Genomic DNA, 18,739 nt, shown 5'->3' with positions numbered 1-18,739 from the left:
ACAGATAGTCCAGAAAGCAAAGAGTTTATTATGAGCCCTGCTGGTGTTTTACTGACTGCTTTTCGTCGGGAGAACAGCTAATAGACTTTTTGCAAAAATAATTTGAGGCCCTTTAATTAGACGTACGGTGTTTCCTCGTTAAGACCGGGTCTTATACCAATTTGTGCTTGAAAAGAGATACTAGGGCTTATTTTTCAGGCGAGGTGTTATCTACATTTACTCAAGCAGAAAAAATTATTCTAATACAATCATGTCATCTTTTTCTGAAACATCGCGTAGCTCTTCAAACCTTGAATTTCTTACGACTCCCGTTAAATTACTGTCCATTATAATTTATATTGTCATTTATTTTAAGCATTGATATAATAACTTTTATTATTAATATACTAATGTTATTATTTTACGATTCAATATGATCAGTCGTGTGTTATCTAAACACGAACGAACGCAATCCATCCGTCTGACTGACGATCTTAACTATTGTTTACATTTGGGGTAGGCCTTATATCACGAGCATTAAAAAAAATTCTATTGTTTATTTTTGGGCTAGGTCATAAAAGAAAAGAAGCCTACACAGAGCTGAACCATAACATCGTGAAAACAAGAGTGCACAAAAAACAAACTGGATGCAGGACAGTTGTAGAAGCGAATGATACAAAGTCATAGACCGCGAACGAAGTAGCAGGATACGGAGACCGCTAGTCAGCAAAAACTTTGACCTCTGTCCATTCCATAAAAACAAAAAACAAAAAACAAAAAATCAGAAAGAAAGAAAATCCAGCCAACACAGGAACTAAAGGAAGATGTAGATCCACAAGTTAATGACGATAAAATCAAAACACATCCTGAAGGTGAAGGTCACCCCGTAACCTTTTCAGGTCGTTGGGGAGTGAGATCGTTGACAAAACACAAAAACACAGAAACAGCTGCCCAGTTCAGCATATAAGGCGATGTGACATAACTCAAATATGAAATAGCTTTTTTAACATATAAAATAATTATATGGCATTAATCTTCTTACATAATATCCCCTTTCTTGAACAAGCGAGGAAATAAATATCGCCGTTGTCATTACGATCATAATTATAATCTACGCCTCAAATGTTCGCTCATGTTGCTCAAAAGGCAACAAGAGTGCAATTTTTTTTCTTTATGATCAGGTTCAGTGCATTTTAAAATAATAATTCCCAAAATATAAGTGCATAATTACGTTAAAAAGATAAGTCTTCAAAACATCGACATTCTCACCTTCCGCTGGAAAGCTGACGAAGATTGCTCTCCTACACCGGAGAGTTCCTGTGCGCACAGCTAGTGTTTATAACTGCGAGTCCAACAAATCTCTGCATGTCTCCTAGTCAGATGAAGAAACATCATTCAGATTGTCGTGTTTAAAAAGCATTTATTGCCCAGAAAATTAAACGGCTGATTTTTGAATAGAATCCTACAGATTTGAACATTATTCAGAAGCTTCAACTGAAGTTAAAAAAATTTAAAGTTCACTTGACAGACTGGAAAGTCACGACTTGTATTACACGTCTGTATGTAAATCTTCTTCAGATAAAAATTTAATAGGCAATAATCACGGACATTGAACTCTTGCTGTGTTATTAATGATTGTCTGTTACTAGTGTACTCATTTGAGTTAATTTTTCCATTCATATTATTGTTAATAAAAAGATAAACACATTTCAAATCTGTGTTTGTCTAAGTCGTAAGATATACTCCATTAACTATTTCGTTAGATGGTTAGTTTCCAGCTCTGCAATTGTTTTTTTATAATTAAAGCTGACTGCTGATAATAACTTTTAACCATTAAAATATATCATTATGAAAAACGTATTAATCAATGTAAAAACTTATATCTTCCTCATTTAACAGCATGGGGAATTTACTGTTTACTTTCTCACATTGTTTCTGTTTCAGCTCTTCAGACGTTTTTTTCGCACTCAGTTTTTATTTAGCTGTATAGAGCACGCACATCAATGATGTCCTCACACTGTCAATTGTTGTTAGCATTGTGCTGGATAAGGGTACGACTGATGATGTGTTTGTGACTGTGTCACGATCTTAGTTGTAGACCACAAGGGAGTAGAAAGTGTCGATGTTGCATGTCTGGTGCTTGATATTTGTTTCCGAATTTTTACCAGCTGTTGTAGTTGGTTTTAACAGCTCCTGTATAGTTTGCACTGCTGTAGGAAGATTTCGTTTTTATTCCAAGTTGAAGACTTGCCTGAACTGTATAAGTGACTGGATAAGAATTGTTTTGGAAATGTTTAAGAGAATTCTTAAGTACAGTGTGGCACGTCTGAACAAAGCAGAGATCTGCATGCACAGACGTCTGAACAAAGTTAATCCACTGGCTTTTATAGCCAGTATCTGAGTGTCGAAGAGAACAACATTGTGTCCTCTATTTTCTTTTATCGAGTATTGCATCTTTTTTCTTCGAATTCACCTCACGCAGACGACGTTATTTTTAGAAATACTGCCCTTTCATTACTTCTTGTTTTCTCGACGTGTGTTTAAGAAAAATGACTTTAACATAATTTTTCTCGTGTCTCTTAGTCGTAAAATATGACCGAAATATTTTTTGTGATACATTAAGCTCTAGTTTGAATGATTTTCGCTGAGCATTTTTCTTGCCTTGTAAAAAGGGCGATCACGTGACAGTGGTTGCTCCGGAAACGCTGTGATGGCGGCGACTCCCCAGTAGAAAAACAGGCAAGATGACATAAAAGTTACAATTATTCTTTTCGAGTCATTCTAGTTGTGTCTTTATCCATATAGACCGAAATCTTCTCAGCGACAGAAACCGTTATGAAAGTGATTGAGAGTGATGTGAAGGTAGAGGAAAGATCTGAACAAGTGGAGAGGATCAACTGAAACTGTGAGGACAAATCTTCCAGGTGGCAAAGCCTTGCTTGACCAACAATTCATTGCCTGTAACGCCTTTTCTTACACTTGGACATTTTTTAGTTTGAATTTCTTGTTTCTCATATTGTTGTTTGGTAGATATTTTATTTCGGACGATGCTCTCGAGGAATATTTTTCATATCTTAGTCTCAGATCTAATTTAGACTTCGGAATAATATGATGTCCCCTTACAGGAGGGAATTTCGCAAAGTCGTCCAAGAATGGTCTTAAACAATAAAATTTTTAAAAAGCTAATAAAAGAAATTTCATATATGGATATAATTATCAAAGATAAAAGAAGCATTCAACGGATATTTTAAGTCTAATGATTGAACGCAAATATATTCGGCTCCTTCTTCCAGATTATTTCGCCCCACACCATATTTTACCGGTAACTAGGGTTGAGTGCATGTAACGCAATCAGTTACTCATTTTTTTTTTTTTTTTACAGTTTTCAGAAAGAAATCATAGCCTGAGGTCCTAGCACGCTAGCTGGATGGTTAGTTAACCTTCAAAATGTCAGCAGACTCCAGCTTGTCTCCACCTGGCCTTGGTTGGTTGGCCTGGAGAGTCGCTGGTTCGAGCCCTGGAGTAAAACCGTGTTGGGTTTCTAATATTTATCAGGGGAGGTCAAACTAGCGGAAGGAGGGGACTGGGCTCCCTTTCCAATATTCAGCTCTCTAGAGAGAGTGAACAACTTACCTTTACTACCAGTCAGTTTAAGGAACTTTCACTAATAGGATGGTTTGTAAATGCTCATTACCTACAACATTCTGCAACCTTCTTCTAGTCATACCGTAGTTTTTCCTTTCTACAATCCTTCTGTTCTTACTTTCTAGTGCATCTTGTGTTTGACAGGTTGAAAGTTGTATGCACACCACGTACACATGTCCGGAGAAACTCGACCTAGCCGCAACAGTCTTCCCCCAAAAAATGTTCGAACTAGTGGCTCACTATCGGCCTTCAACACACGGACCTCATTGAAAAAGGTGAAGCACTCGCTGGAAAGCAATGCGTTCTGACCTTTTCCGGTTCTCTTAATTATGAGGACACCCAGGACCATCGGCAAGCCACCAGCAGTGATGAATCCTCGATGGAGCAGGAAATGACGCCCTTGGTGCTGCAAACGAGTATTATTCAGGGTGTTTACGGCCTTCGTCGCACCACGGTGCCGATAACAAAACGATCTCGTGCCTCATGCTGGACAGAAGAACATCCCAGTCCTCACATAGCACACTACACACGAATGCAGGTAACTGGCTACATCATTCGCAGTCACTGTATCAGAGAACAGTTTTCCCCTTTCTGACAGAGCTTTAGCTAAACTAAACTTAATTTCAAAACGCACTTGTACTACGAGAAAAGCTTTTACCTCAAAACTAAACAACACCTTCCTTCTGAGGCCTGAAATAAAATGCCTGACTCTCTTAACATCATTATTAATATTTATATAATTATTAATTCTTTATAAAAAAAATAAGTGTACAGTATCATTATTGAAACATCACGGAAAAAAAAGTATTTGAAAACAAAATTGCAACTAAAATGCAGTTACCAAAAAGATACCAGAACTGGTCGAGCTCTGGACCCATTTCCCCCACAGATATATATCTTTTGTTCCGTTTTGTTAAAGTGTAATTATTCTCCTTGAACTCACGCAAAGGAAACATAGCTACAGTAATCGTATAAGGTAAATAAAATAAAACAACGGATGACCTACTGTGTGGCTGTGGAAGTTAGTAAATAAATAAGTAAAATACCTCTCTATTATTTACCCCCTTTTTGATGCCCTCGACAATAGGTGTGCAAGATGGCCAACCATGAGATTCCGTGGTATCGTGATAAAGAGCCAAAGGCCACACACGCATACAGCTTTTATTCCTCATGGATACAGAAGAAGAAGCACTTACAGGAGGAGCTGATGGCGGGGGTTAAGTTGGAGGAGAAGACGGCTGCCAGGGAAAAGGCGGATGTTTCAATGGGGTGGAACAAGGTGGCGGCCGGGTAACCAGTGCTACTAAATAACTATCTCTCCTGTCATACAAGGGGCACAGATGATGATTTGTGCGAGAAACTACATCTAATGACCATCAGTTATTTTCTACGCGAACTTTAGTTTATAACCGACAATGATCGCTCCCTTCAATGAAGCACCACCAAGGGAGCTCTTTATAAAAGAAAATGTAGTATACAATAATCCTCTCCTTGTTCTATTTTATTATTACAAAATGTGTTTTTTATCAAGCCATTTTAATGACACCCTGCAGAAACCGTTGATTAGGTTACAATATAGCGGCCAGCAGGACATCGACATCTAGTAACTATTCTGACAACATCCAAAGATTTTCAAGACTTTTGACAACAAAGAGCACCACATTTTTATTCATTTCGGTAGTACAAGTTTTCTCAGAAAGAAAGACAAAAGTTCGGCTTTTTTAAAAGAAATAGTTCGTGCTACATAATGTGCACAGAAGTACAACTTCGTGTGTTAACGATGTCCGTCATTTGTGTGTGCTTTTCAGGATCCTCAAGAAATCTGACGATGGACGGAGACAGTCTAAACCTGACTTGTCTGATCTTCCCAAACGCCCCATCACGGCAGATCCTACCAAGCCGTGTTTAAGGGGCCAGTCGTCACAAGGTTACTCTAGCTGAGAATGAACCTATGTTGTTGAAACGGCCAATCACGGAATCCTCTAAACGACCGAAGAGTTCTGATGCCAGCAAACGGAGTGTCATGTTCACCTCAGGCACCAGAGGTGTGGAGAGGCCCATGTCTTCTTCAGGCTCGATCCACTGGCGAAAACATATGGGATACCGTGAGTTGTGCTCGTCCATTCTTAGTCCAGTCATTGTGGATGTCTCAATCTTTGCTTTCCTTTAACGATAAAACCGTTAAGTATTATCATGTTCCTTCAGTTGTTTGGCTAAAGAAGCATGGTTTATCCCTCTTTCTAGATATTTAAACTAGGTGCATGCAGAACAGTTTTTTTGTGAAAGGAAAGCATCTTACCCATCTTTCTCTCTATCTGTCTGTCTCTCTCACTCTCGTGCTTTCGTGCATGCATCTCTCTCTCTCTGTGAGTGTGTATGTCTGAGTAATGTAATTTTTTCACATCTGGTCCTGTCTGCTATGAATTAGCCCCACAAATGACCAAGAGGCAAACTAGGTTGCTCAGTGGGAACAAGAATCTCAAAAAGCAAGAGGAAACGGAGGCCGATGCGAGGCTGTCACAGAGAAGGAGGACATCTTTTGGCCTCAAGGTGGGACAACCTTTACATTCCAGACAGCATAGTGTTTGCTTGCCAAACGTTGGCAGTAGCCGAGACATTCGAAGGCGCCATCTTGGTAGCTGTCGCAGAGCTGAGCTGCTGAAAAAAATTCTCCTGACAATGTTACTCATGATTTCTATTGAATTTGTTAGAGCGGATTTTCGTCTAAGTTAAAAGATCAGCTGTACACACATTCTGTTCGCATGTTTGCCAGCTAACTGGGACAACTAGACTACCGAAATGGCGTCTGATGACTTCACGACTCGTGCTAAATACATCATGCTAAATGTTGTGAACTGGAGTAATCATTAACACATATTATGCGCGGGGACTACTTGCTTATAGTGACCATCGGAATATTTAGCTGCCAACACTTTATCCTGTCAGTCAGTTGTCCCTTGACCTTGTTTCGGTTAAAATATTTATCTGCAAACTGTTTCTAAGATGTTTCGTCTAAAACTTTAAAGCTATTAGAACCATGTTAGCGTTTTTAAAACATTAATAAAATGTTTCAATGCTCTCTCTCTCTTACCCTTCCCTATCTGAAACACAAGACTACAGCTGTTTCTTACAACCTTACCTGACAATGGAACCCATATGTTTGAATACTTGTAGCCTGGTAACCACTCAGTAACAGCTGATCAGATCTCTCGGAGGAGTCTAGGATTCCCAATAGGTGTAATAAATATCCTAACCACTTTGTTGCTAAGTAGCATTTGTGATTCATCTGCAACATCATAACAGACATCACTTCATACTCTATTCCTCATTACAAAACAGATTGTACTGACTGTATGTCACACCTGATGTTAGCATTGATGATTTTTCTCTGTCGCAGATAATGAAACGATGGAAGACTGCCTGTCGTTTAACAATTACCGTCTTAAGAATAGGCCGGATAATGGCAAAAAGGTCTTTTTACGATTCATTTTTCTTGTATGCATGCGATACATTTATTTTGAAGTGCGTAATTATGTGGATATTAAATGAATCCTATGATAATAGTTGTCTTAGTACAAGAGTGCAGGATCAGAAGATTTTAGGGAGTGAAGTGAGGCTATGGAGTCGTGTGAGTATGCGAACAGAAGATACAGGATGTGTCATAGAAGTTGTAACATAATAATCTGATGTCGGGAGGCCATAACAACTCGTTAGATGTAAAAGCACGTCTTAATAAGAGAAAACCTCTTCTAGCGATAATTTCCGAAACAACTTGTTCTGTTAAACTTCAAACATCGGCGCTGGACCTCGCCAGGTCGTACGAGTTGGACCAGCAGGTCAACAGCTTTCTTGATTTTTACGAGGTCGCACGGAGAGACCTGGGGGAGGCAAAGGGTCACTACATTGACGTCGACAAGTACAAGGCGAGAAAGGAGGTTAGCCGCTCACTTTGATTCCCGGTTTTTACCAACATTTTAATTCATTCGCATCTCCTCATCACACTCTTCAATACCACCTGGATTCGGCGCCTGTTTCTTTTACGATTACAGTTCTTTCATTTCTTCCTCCCTTCCCTGCTGTTTCCGTTTATGGCGAGGATTTAAAATAACTCACCGTTACAGGCGATCGCTTCTATTGAGGTAATCCTACACCTTTTGTATCTTCAGCTGATGATCTGCAGTGACGTGCAGGAGACGCTGCGGCAGGTTCCAGAAGCCCGCACACTGTCGCAACTGGACCAGGTGAGACGCCGTAGGTTGACAATACACGTTGATGCAGAGCGAACAGGTGAGATACTTTACATCTTTCCGGTGCCTGCTCAAACATATCGACAAGTTCTGCACAAACACAAAGACTGAGCTAGCATGCTCGAGAAAACAACCAGAGTAACCGAATGAAAACGAAAGATAAAGATATTTCGAGCAAGAGAGGTTTTGAGTGTTTGTAATATTGCACCCGAGAATGTATTTGTGTTTTACTATTATTTGCAAGGTTTTTATTAAGGCCGTTTTAACCGGGCGGGGTGGATATCAAATGGCCAATGTTTGACAAATGTTTGGATGTAGCTCAACATGTTGGCCAAAGTTCCAATATCTTGAACTTTTGTCCCAAAACTATCAGTTTCCTGTGACTTCGCACACAAGTTTTCCAAGCGTGGTCAAACTATTACGGGTTACTTATCAGTTAACCACACACAAACACTTCTCTTCCACCCTCACTTGCGTAATGTTCAGAGGTTACTATAACATGTGTGACCACTCTGTATGATGAAAAATTTTAGTAACGGGGAAAAAGAGAATAATGGAGAGAATAAAGGAATTAGTCATTGGGCAGTGGAGAGGGAGAAAAGGCTGGGAACGGATCAGATAGGTGAGATGGATGACGATATCAACTTCCGATCTTAGAGTTATGACCTGACAATATTAGATGTTTAGGTTAAGGGTCATGTCAGAGTCCTTGATCCTTCACGCTTGGAGCTGAAGAGTGTGTTACTTGCCGCAGGTGGAGGGAGAAATGCTTTATGCCTTTTTATACCTTTTTAAATATACATTGTGCAGAATGTTTAAAAATGGTAGGTTAATATTGTCAGTGTATTATGTTCAAGATTGTTGAGTTCCCTCCGTGGAGTGGAAGTAATTTTGTATTACAAGCATGAAGAATGTGTGGAAAGACAGTATGTCAAGCTGCATGAAGCATAATGAGATGCAAGAAATGTGAATGTCTTATGTCAAAGGCTGTAAGGGAGCTTCAGAAAGTTGAAGTGTTCGCCCAGTTCCCGAGGGATATTCAGGAGAAGGTTATCCGGAGGGCCGAATACCTGAAGTGAGTATGAGCGTGGAAAGCAAACACACATACATCCCTGCACCCACGCTCACACCGAGAACGGACGCGCACACATCCACACTTACCATTGGTGTCAGGACATGCGCAGTATGAAAGGGAAAGAATATAAAAGAATGGAGAGTAGTTTATGGATTTGTATCAGGATAAATATTTAGTTAGAAGTCAACTTACCCCCTCCTCCTACTTCCCCTGGCCGACTCTGGGGATCAAGACCTTCAAACAACAGATAACAGGAAATATCCGTCATCTCTCCCAGATGTTGAACATCTCTCCCAAGTGTTCACACATCTCTCCCAGATGTTAAAGCGTCTCTCCCAAGTGTTCAAGCATCTCTCCCAAGTGTTCAAACATCTCTCCCAAGTGTTCAAACATCTCTCCCAGATGTTAAAGCGTCTCTCCCAAGTGTTCAAGCATCTCTCCCAAGTGTTCAAACATCTCTCCCAAGTGTTCAAACATCTCTCCCAGATGTTAAAGCGTCTCTCCCAAGTGTTCAAGCATCTCTCCCAAGTGTTCAAGCATCTCTCCCACGTGTTAACGCATCTCTATGCATCGCACATGTTTTTGTTTCCAGGTTAGGACCACGACGGGTCATAATACGAAAAGGACACAAGGCAACCCACTTCTACATTATAGCTTCTGGTACTGGTAAGTGAATCAATGGATTCAAAATGTCACTATTATAATTTAAGACCAATTTTTCAGTTCGTTTGACTGTTTCACTACCGGGGACATTCGAGTATGTCGTAGTCATCAGCGCGTGAGGCACTGCTATCTGATCGTTAGGGTAGGTTACAGACTTCCTAACAATAGTCGCAAAGAGTAACTAAAGTTAATTAAGCTTGAAGAAAAAAGTCTACATTTGGTGATACAAATTTTCTTTATCAGGGCTTGACGCTTCACAAGTAGACTTTTGTTGCCATGAGAAAAGTTTGGTTCATCAATAGATGAGACAGAAAGACGAGAGAACAGGAGAGACAAAAGGAAAGAGAGATTAACAAACCTTACAATCTTTCAAACACGCTCTCGTCAGTCCCTGCAATGGCTCAAAAAAGAAATCTAACAATCTATTCAACATAAGACTACATACCACAATCCCCATAAAACAGCGAATAACTTAAACCAGAGAGTTAGCAGTTCCTTCCCCGGTCTCTCTCTTTCCCGACCTGCCGGGTAGTCGTTATTTATTACTAAATGTGGTGGCAAATCGGTCATGTGACATTTCTAACATTCCTAAATGTGCGTGGTATTGAATTTTTAAACTATCAGTTATCCTTACCCTCTAAAACTGTGGCATTGTCCTCCTCCCCATAAAGACTGCCACTGGCTTGCTAAATTTGAAGCTGAACTTTTGTTTCTTCGTGACTCACATCCTCAGCTCTTGTATTTATTTGCGAAACATCACTTCTACCTTATCTGTAGGAATGTCTTCTTGCATGCATAAATACTAATTAATTGAATATACAAACTCTAATACTAGCAGAAAGGAGGACATACAGGTAGGCAGACAGAAAAAAAATACAGTGATACCTCGGTTCTCGAACGCCTTGACTTTCGATCAAATCGGTATTCGACCAGGAAATTCGAGAAAATTTTGTCTTGGAATCCGAACAAATATTTGGAACTCGAACATCCGAACGTCCGAGATGAGCCGAGTTGAGCCGAATGGCGTTCATTTCGGCCCAGCGCGCCTTGCGACAATAACCATCCCCCTTCCCTCCTCCCTCCACATTCATTCCCTCCTGCCATAAAGTTTGGTACAGGTACAGTAAATGAAACACAATTTACTGTACTGTACATTTTTTTGGTTTTTGTTTTTTGTTTTAATAAATACACTTTTATTTCTTATTTCTTGTTGAGACTCATGTTTTTCTACATATTATATACAAATTAGGCCAGTAAATAGACATTTTCTGGGGCTTGGAACGAATTAATCCAGTTTCCATTATTTCCTTTGGGTTTCATTGCTTCGGTTCTCGAACAATTTGGTTCCCGACCGTCCTCCCGGAACGAATTATGTTCGAAAACCGAGGTATCACTGTAGTCCGTAAGTCCGTAAATCTATGTACGTACGCACGTGCAGCTGTGGTCCGGAGAGTAGCTACTGACCCGAACACCGGCGAGAAGAAGGTGAAGAAAATCGACTTCCTTCGTCCTGGCATGACTTTTGGCGTGAGTCTTTGACGTTTGTGGGGGACGTGAGTCTTTGACGTTTGTGGGTGGCGTGAGTCTTTGATGTCTGTGGGTGACGCGAGTCTTTGATGTTTGTGGGTGACGTGAGTGTTTGACGTTTGTGGGTGACGTGATGTTTGACGTTTGTGGGTGGCGTGAGTCTTTGGTGTCTGTGGGTGACGCGAGTCTTTGATGTCTGCGGGGGGGGGGGGGACGTGAGTCTTTGATGTCTGTTGGGGATCATGTCTTTGATGTCTGCGGGGGGACATGAGTCTTTGATGTCTGTGGGGGACGTGAGTCTTTGATGTCTGCTGGTGGCATGAATGAGTGTTTGGCGTCTGCTTGTGAATGTGCGTGATTATGATTCACCCTCTGTTTGAAATGTAATAACCTTCCGTTCATCCATTTATCTTCCAACCTATCTCTTTCGGTACTAAACTAAACAAAAACCTCAACATTTTAGGGCATTGACCTTTCTTGAGCGCTATTTAAAACAGAACTTTCTGGTGACGTATTTTAAAATAGTCAACAATGGGTATAATGCGTCTAGGGATTTGCAAGTCGAAGCCAGAGCTTAGCCTCGATTACTGGATCAGCTGGCTATTGGCTACTGTGTGACGGTGTCCAGTCACTTAATCCCCAGACACTTCATCCCCGACACTTCATCCCCGACACTTCATCCCCTAGACTTTTAATCCCCAGACACTTCATCCCCAGACACTTAATCCCCGACACTTCATCCCCGACACTTCATCCCCAACACTCAAGAACAATTTTCATATCATATTGTTGAAGAACATTAAATTTACTAGCTTATATGAACTTTAACTAATGTTGTAGATGTTCAAATGACATTAAAGTTAATAGCATGATTTGAATTTGAATTTCAATTAAATTTTTCGCTGACTTCATAATTTTTATAGTTAAGGATTTAGTTTAGGGATTAAGTGTCTGGGGATGAAGTGTCTGGGGATTAAAAGTCTAGGGGATGAAGTGTCGGGGATGAAGTGTCGGGGATGAAGTGTCTGGGGATTAAGTGACTGGGAACCCTGTGTGACTAACACTAAGAACAGGGATTGAAAGCATCTTAAATAAAGCACATAAAATGTAATGATAAATAATAATAAATAAATATGCAAAAAACAGCATCTAACGAAAAGTTTTACTGTGAAAAAAAAATAACAACAACAACAACAACAATAATAATAATAATGATACGCAACATGGCAAAAGGAATGTCTTTTTGTGAAAGGTTGGTTTCTCAAATGGTTGCTTCCACTGAAAAAATCTTTGTTGTCCGAAAATGTGCGTACATAGGTCTAAGTGAGTTACTGTGTGTATGTGTATGTGTATGTGCATGTGCATGTGTATGTGTATGTGTATGTGTATGTGTATGTGCATGTGTATGTGTATGTGTATGTGTATGCATTTGCTTTCTACCCTCCCCCAGTCTCCCCCCCCCTAAAAAAACCCTCCCCGAGCTATTCTCGCGTACTTTCTGTGGGGATCAGGAAATTGCCTTGATCTCGAACATTCCCCGCACGGGAAATGTAATGTCACATGACGACATGCAGCTGATCACTGTGCACGCCGAAGACTACGTCGACATCTTCGTGTCCACGGGTCCAGGCCACCTCATCTCTCCGCATCTGCCATTCCTCCAGTGAGTACCTTGCCTGTAGTCTTCACTTGTCGCTCGCGAAGGTGCTCTTATGTCGGCCGCTAGTGGGCGCCATGGGCGTCAGCTCCACGGTGACGAGTCTGGAGGTCATGCAGGTAGCGAGCAAGTGTCCGGCGTCATGAGGGCAAGTGCTCGCCGCCATGACATGCACAAGCGTAATGTTAAATTCAAGTGTAAGATTTAAAGATGACGCATTCAGAATAGGGTTGGGTTATGCAGGTAAGCGCCTTTAGAAAAGGTGCACAGCGACATTCTCATGAATGACCATCATTACGTGACTGCTGATGTGACAGCCACCAGTCATATCATTCGCTCATTAACATTCTTCATGACTACTGACACGACTGTCATTTTTTCTCCTACCAACATAACGACGCTTGACTAAGAATGTGACGATCATCACTATCCAATGGAAATCGTTAGGTCATTAACAATATGACAATCATTAGCCTCTGTCAACATTACAATTAAATTGTCACTACTGACATAATGATTATTAGGTCCTTCTCGATAGGCGACAAGCAGCAATTTGCGTCAGATTTAGGGTGTAGTTTGTACGAGGCTCATGGCCACAGATTCCATGAACTACCTGTAAGGACCTGATGTGACAGACGATACACTAGAGCATGTGGGCGACAGAGAAGCGATGAGAAAAAGAGACGAGGAACAAATTGGGAAGATGGGTAAAGGTGTGGACAGGTGTGTCACTGCTGTAAATGGCGTGTATCATCGAGACTTGACGTATGAAAGTGTAGACAGAAAGATGCTGGAGGTGAGAGGTGAGAGGTGAGAGGTGAGAAATGAATGAATGGAAGGGATTTGGCTGACTCCCAATTTTGGCACATGCTGCTTTTAACAGAAATTTGGACATCATGAAGGGCTGGCCCATACAGCAGCTGTTGCACCATCCCAAGTACTGTTCAGTTCGCTATTTCAAGTAAGTTGTGTTCAGTTCACTATTTTAAGTAAGTTGTGTTCAGTTCACTATTTTACGTAAGCTGTGTTCAGTTCACTATTTCAAGTAAGAATCAGTGTAACCAGTTGCAGCGCATGTCTGTACGGGTTCGCCAGTTATCACTTATCTGACTTTGGCAGGTGTCTTTAACATTACATCGGCATTCATCACGTCATTGAAATTAAATAGAGCATTCTCACAATTAATGAAGATATAAGTATACGAAACAATAAAATATAATTGAAAAGAAATTCGTAAAGGAAATCCAATATACAACAATATTTATACAAGGGTTAGGTATTATAATTCTCCGCAGGTCTTTTTCTTTCATATTTTGGATCACACTTATAATTCCACAGTCAGCCAGAGTTTACCGCAAAATAATATAATTATTTTTTCCGCAATTTATTATCACACTAAACTTGGTCTACTCAAATACGAAACTTATACACACAACATCTACGCATCTTCACATCCTTTTCAGACGGATCTCCGCTCTCTTAGCGAGCATCATGGAAAAATGGTCATCTTTTCCAACTCAGAGGCCGTTGCTTTTTCTCATGTTGTTTATGTCCCTGGCGACCCGTTGATGGTGGACTGATTGAGAGAAGCTAGCACGTAGTAAACATCTTCAACATAGAGAGGATGAAACTGTAGTACAGGCACAACACTTCTATTACGAGGGAGGTTGGGGGAGGGGAGTAAGAAAGGGAGGCAAGTTCATGGATGCAGTCAGGTACAAAGATCATCAGGCAGCAAGCAGATTAAAATACAGATGGGGAAGCTGAAGGGTTCATTTCATGTGATTTCTGAAATCTGCCTTTTGCTTGCAGGAGAAACGTTGTCATTACTCACGACAGCAAGAACTCGCCCAACATCTACATCGTGCGCTCGGTCAGTGGCCAGCAAGCTTCCAACGTTTGCTGTATCGTCTGTGTGTGTGTGTGTGTTATACTTGCTGTCTACCCGTTAGTAAGAAAATAATGTCAGACCATATAACCATTTGTAATCACGTGGTGTGGCTGACAATGCTTTTTAAAAGTCCTAGTTGTGTATTGTAATGAACAATTTTGCAACCCCTAACGACCTGAAAAGGTTAGGGGATGATCTTTACTTTTTGGCCCTGCACTAATGCAAAGAAATAGTTGAATGCTGTGTTTCTTTCTTTATTTCTCTCTCTCTCTTCCTTTCTCTTTCAGGGCCACCTCAAAGTGTTTCGCTTTCTCGACTGGCCGGATGACATTGATCCAGAGAAAAGCAAGAAATTTTCTTCTAGTGAGTTCATGTCGTCTGCGTCACATTTACGTTACTCAGGCTAACGTAACGCATATCACGTGACAACAGTTTACTTCTAGATCACAAGACGATCGGCGTGGACTTGTCCTCTTCATCTTTTAATCAACGTGGTCGTGTTTGTATTTTGCTCTAAGTGATTTTTTTTTCAAGTCAAGGAACATTTTGCAGACATCTGACATTAAATGATATTATGAGGAAACTATTGTATATCATCAAGTCACAAGTTAACATGAAAATAAAAGACTGTTCTTAATATAATAATCCTCAAGCTGACATCTCCGATCTTCTTGATCCTTGATATCTTGAACTGCAAATTCCGGCTTAGTCCTGATTATGGCGGTCATATACTGATCACGTTATCATTCCAATAGAATTCTTAAAATACTTGATCCTTAAAATTTAAAAATAAGCCCTTTTAGTTTTATTGTTTTATGCAATAATTAAATGTGCAAGGAACTAAATTTAATCAAAATTTCTCACACCAGTTTTATGAGTAACGAAGCTAAGATGCATAAAGTGTTTTCCTTTGTCGCAAGAGCTCGGTTCGTTTCAGCCAATTATCTGAAATATTTTGGTAGAAGACGAAAGGTTTGTTTACCTCTGTAATACCCTCCCATGATTCTACGATTCCCGGGTACCTCGCAAAGCAGTAAACATCCGGGGATCGTCGAGATCACCGATTCTCGCGATCTAGGTTTGGCATTAGGAAAGCTCATCTTTAAGGTGTCGTGAGCTGTCCACCGTGGAAGAAGGGACAAGGAGGGGGCTGAAACACATTGCAAGACACATAAGCTGAAAACATCTGTTGCCATCTTCTTTAAACATGGATGTAATTGTGTGAAAGTTCTTGTGAGAGAGAGATTGAGTGCGAGTGCGTGAATGCACCCGAGACATCTTTTTGCTCATTTTCTGCATAACTCTCAGTGTTTGCTGTCCTTCTGTCAGCCACGACTGATGAAAGTGAAACATCTATGGCGTTCGACCTCATCCATAAACCTGAATGTAGTCGTATGAAGATTCCCTACATGAAGGACAAATCGGAACACGTTTTCTGGAAAACGGTGAGAGTTGGTTTGACCACACGGCAACAATATAGTCCCGTCTTCAACAAACATTGAGTAAATATATTTCCTAAATGAGTCCATGTTTGTAATATAAAGACATAGAACGACGACGATACATAACTGTTACTCAGCTTACACAAAGACACCTGGAATGACGATGGCTGCACTGATTATGAAGATGTCTGACGATGCAAAAGCTGCTTCGAATCTTTGAATCGAACCAATAAAGTTAAGTACCTCAACGACTAAGCAACCGATGATCGAGGAGTCTAGAGTTTCTCTAATTGAGCAAGTGACCAAATAACACGCATAAAAGTAGGGTAAAGTTACTGCAAATTACTATGTTATTACTAATATATTTTATTGTATATTGCTATAACTATATGTTGACATAACTTTTATCCAACTGATCAAGTTACCCCAAAGTGCTAGTGGTCAGTGGCGTGGGCTGCTTCATACGTAGGGAAGTCTGAACAGTCATCAGGCCTCACATTGTCACCATTGTCCAAGTTTACATTCCGACTATAACGTACGAAGACGATGAAGTGGAAAAGTTCTCTCTCTAGTTATGGAATGAATTCTATAATTAAGCGATTGAATAATATTACATGAATTCTGTCGTTGTAGAATGAGTTGGGTGTATAGCTATAATTCAATACTGAATTGTATATATAACAGACTTTATAAATTTATGACGATATCTAGCTACCAATACAGTGATTGTATCTCGCCGCCATGACTAATGCATAGCTACCCCAGCCTCCCGATCATAAAGACAAAGCTTCTCACCAAAGCGCTGTCCTCCGAAGATCAAACGCCAACGAGTCACTTAAGAATAAGTAAGAAGAAAATACTTTTGTGTCGGCAGATAATTAGCCAAAGAGGGAAGCGATTCCAGTGGCCGGTTGTCCGCATGACCAGTATCCATGACCCGCTGCTCATCAGGAAACTGAAAAAGCCTGACAGGCCCAAGTTCATCCCGATGAAGATCCTTCGGCAGGAAGACATATTTGTGAGTGGATGCCGTCCCATGCCATTACCAAATAATGTATCGTGGTATAAGGAGTAGTTGTAGGATGAGCTGTTAGTTGTAGTACAAGTGGTAGGATGAGTGGTAGTGATGATGTTAGTACTTTTAATTGCACGAATGAAAAAATGAGCGCCACCTAGCGTTAAGTTCAGACTTTTTTCATCGTGGACGGATGGGCGGTCGGCTGGGATTGCTGGTGATTTCCTTTTTGCAGGGTCTGGACCAGGTGCCGCTGTTCAAGCAACGCAGGAATTCTCGTTCAGTCATTCTGGTAAGACGTGCATGTAAGAACAAGAAGTTTATTATTAGGAAAAGTTATATCAGGAAGTCTTCATCCTACTTTTCGATTTCATAGACATGTATTATCGCACGCCATTGGTGTCGGTACACGTCCTCAAAAGTGTGTGTTTGCCTGTGTGACCGGATATAACTGAACACAATATACTGCTGTCCTAACCTGGGTGAATAGCAAATGTGGGTAGCCAGTCCCCTTTTCATTCTGTAGACACACTCATGCACAGAAGGAGAAGTTAAGCTCATGGCGTGACGTTTGTTTACAAATACACCAAAGTAACATCTTCTCCACTGTCTGTACCATCCATGTGCACTCTTGATGTCTGCTTTTCGCTTCTTTGGGTTTAACATTCAATTAATCTGTCTAGAGAATGGAAGGGAAACCATTTACTCAGATTTTAGGAAGTGGTATTTTGCATTCAGCTTTACCCAGTCGTTAGAATACAAATATTCATTTGTAACAAGTAGCAAAATTTGGACACCGGACCGCTTGTCGCTAAAAGAGTTGTGTCTGCAGGTCAGCCTGGGCGCAGACTGCATAGTTCTGGACAAAAAGTGGTTCTGCCGTTGGGCAGTGGGCGAGACGAGTGAACTCTTGAACTGCACAACCATTCAATACTCCGACGACTTCATCAAGAACCGCCTGAAAGACCAGGGCAACAGGGACGTGTATTTAGAACACGTGCTGGACTCTTACTTCGTAAAGCTGTTTCGAGAGTCAAGCGGCGACACCAACATTTGAGAGTCGTGCTATAGCTTTAGCTGGCAGTGGGGATCAGGGTGGGGAAAAGTGGGGAATTAGGATGTCGGAATGACTTATGTCGACTTTGGGATGTCGGAATGACTTATCTCGACTTTACGATACCCGAATGACTGATGCCGACCTAACGGACTTATGGTTTGACCGTATGATAATGAGCTATCGAAGATGTAGGGACACAAGGACGTAGACGCAAATGCTAGAGACTATACGTTATTTCTTTACTGGACGCTGTTTGAGTGAGGACAAACACTCATGCTTTGGTTAGTTTGTATATTGTATCGCACATTGATTTTTTTTTTTACTGCAATTTGTTTATAACCTTATACTTCTGTCATTTGTATGTGAATCTTTTCATTAAAACAGACTCATTAGTACGGGGAAGCGGATGGCCGAGTTGTTTGAGTGCGCTGATTCGATACCCTAGCAGCGCAGCAAACGTTCCCCAGTCCACCCAACAGGCGGTAATATAGGTACCTGACTCCATAGAGGATTGCGGAAGGGAGGGCGAGGAGATGGGTAC

General features: G+C 40.8%; 1 protein-coding gene across 3 annotated transcripts; it reads left to right on the top strand.

Annotated features, from left to right (window-relative positions):
* The first annotated feature begins 2,675 nt into the window (after positions 1 to 2,675).
* On the top strand, positions 2,676 to 18,605 carry LOC112555107. 3 transcript variants are annotated; one of them, XM_025223319.1, is made up of 20 exons: positions 2,676 to 2,903; positions 3,362 to 3,409; positions 3,769 to 4,162; positions 4,712 to 4,914; positions 5,433 to 5,729; positions 6,053 to 6,174; positions 7,022 to 7,095; positions 7,439 to 7,559; positions 7,791 to 7,865; positions 8,858 to 8,946; positions 9,539 to 9,612; positions 11,048 to 11,136; positions 12,648 to 12,799; positions 13,677 to 13,754; positions 14,606 to 14,666; positions 14,972 to 15,047; positions 16,014 to 16,129; positions 17,001 to 17,144; positions 17,377 to 17,433; positions 17,974 to 18,605. In XM_025223319.1, the coding sequence occupies exons 5-20, from the start codon at positions 5,576 to 5,578 to the stop codon at positions 18,196 to 18,198; spliced, it is 1,707 nt and encodes a 568-aa protein (XP_025079104.1). In that variant the 5' UTR covers positions 2,676 to 2,903; positions 3,362 to 3,409; positions 3,769 to 4,162; positions 4,712 to 4,914; positions 5,433 to 5,575; the 3' UTR covers positions 18,199 to 18,605. The 3 variants fall into 3 exon arrangements, with proteins under 3 accessions (XP_025079104.1, XP_025079103.1, XP_025079102.1); XM_025223318.1 differs by lacking the exon at positions 3,362 to 3,409; XM_025223317.1 differs by lacking the exon at positions 3,362 to 3,409 and having other exon boundaries at positions 2,676 to 2,939.
* Positions 18,606 to 18,739: the final 134 nt, after the last annotated feature.

The sequence above is a fragment of the Pomacea canaliculata genome, linkage group LG14 (assembly GCF_003073045.1).
Source record: "Pomacea canaliculata isolate SZHN2017 linkage group LG14, ASM307304v1, whole genome shotgun sequence".
NCBI classification, from domain to species: Eukaryota; Metazoa; Mollusca; class Gastropoda; order Architaenioglossa; family Ampullariidae; genus Pomacea; species Pomacea canaliculata.
Note: the sequence above shows the minus strand (reverse complement) of the source record. Positions and strands in the feature narration are given on the sequence as shown.

What these genes read in the sequence shown, in the direction of transcription:
- LOC112555107 (XM_025223318.1), top strand. Translation starts at nt 5,576, where the DNA reads ATGTTGTTGAAACGGCCAATCACGGAATCCTCTAAACGACCGAAGAGT. An exon ending in GTCCTGGCATGACTTTTGGC is followed by an intron (nt 11,137 to 12,647) that starts GTGAGTCTTTGA and finishes TGTGGGGATCAG; the next exon opens with GAAATTGCCTTGATCTCGAA. An exon ending in AACACGTTTTCTGGAAAACG is followed by an intron (nt 16,130 to 17,000) that starts GTGAGAGTTGGT and finishes TTGTGTCGGCAG; the next exon opens with ATAATTAGCCAAAGAGGGAA.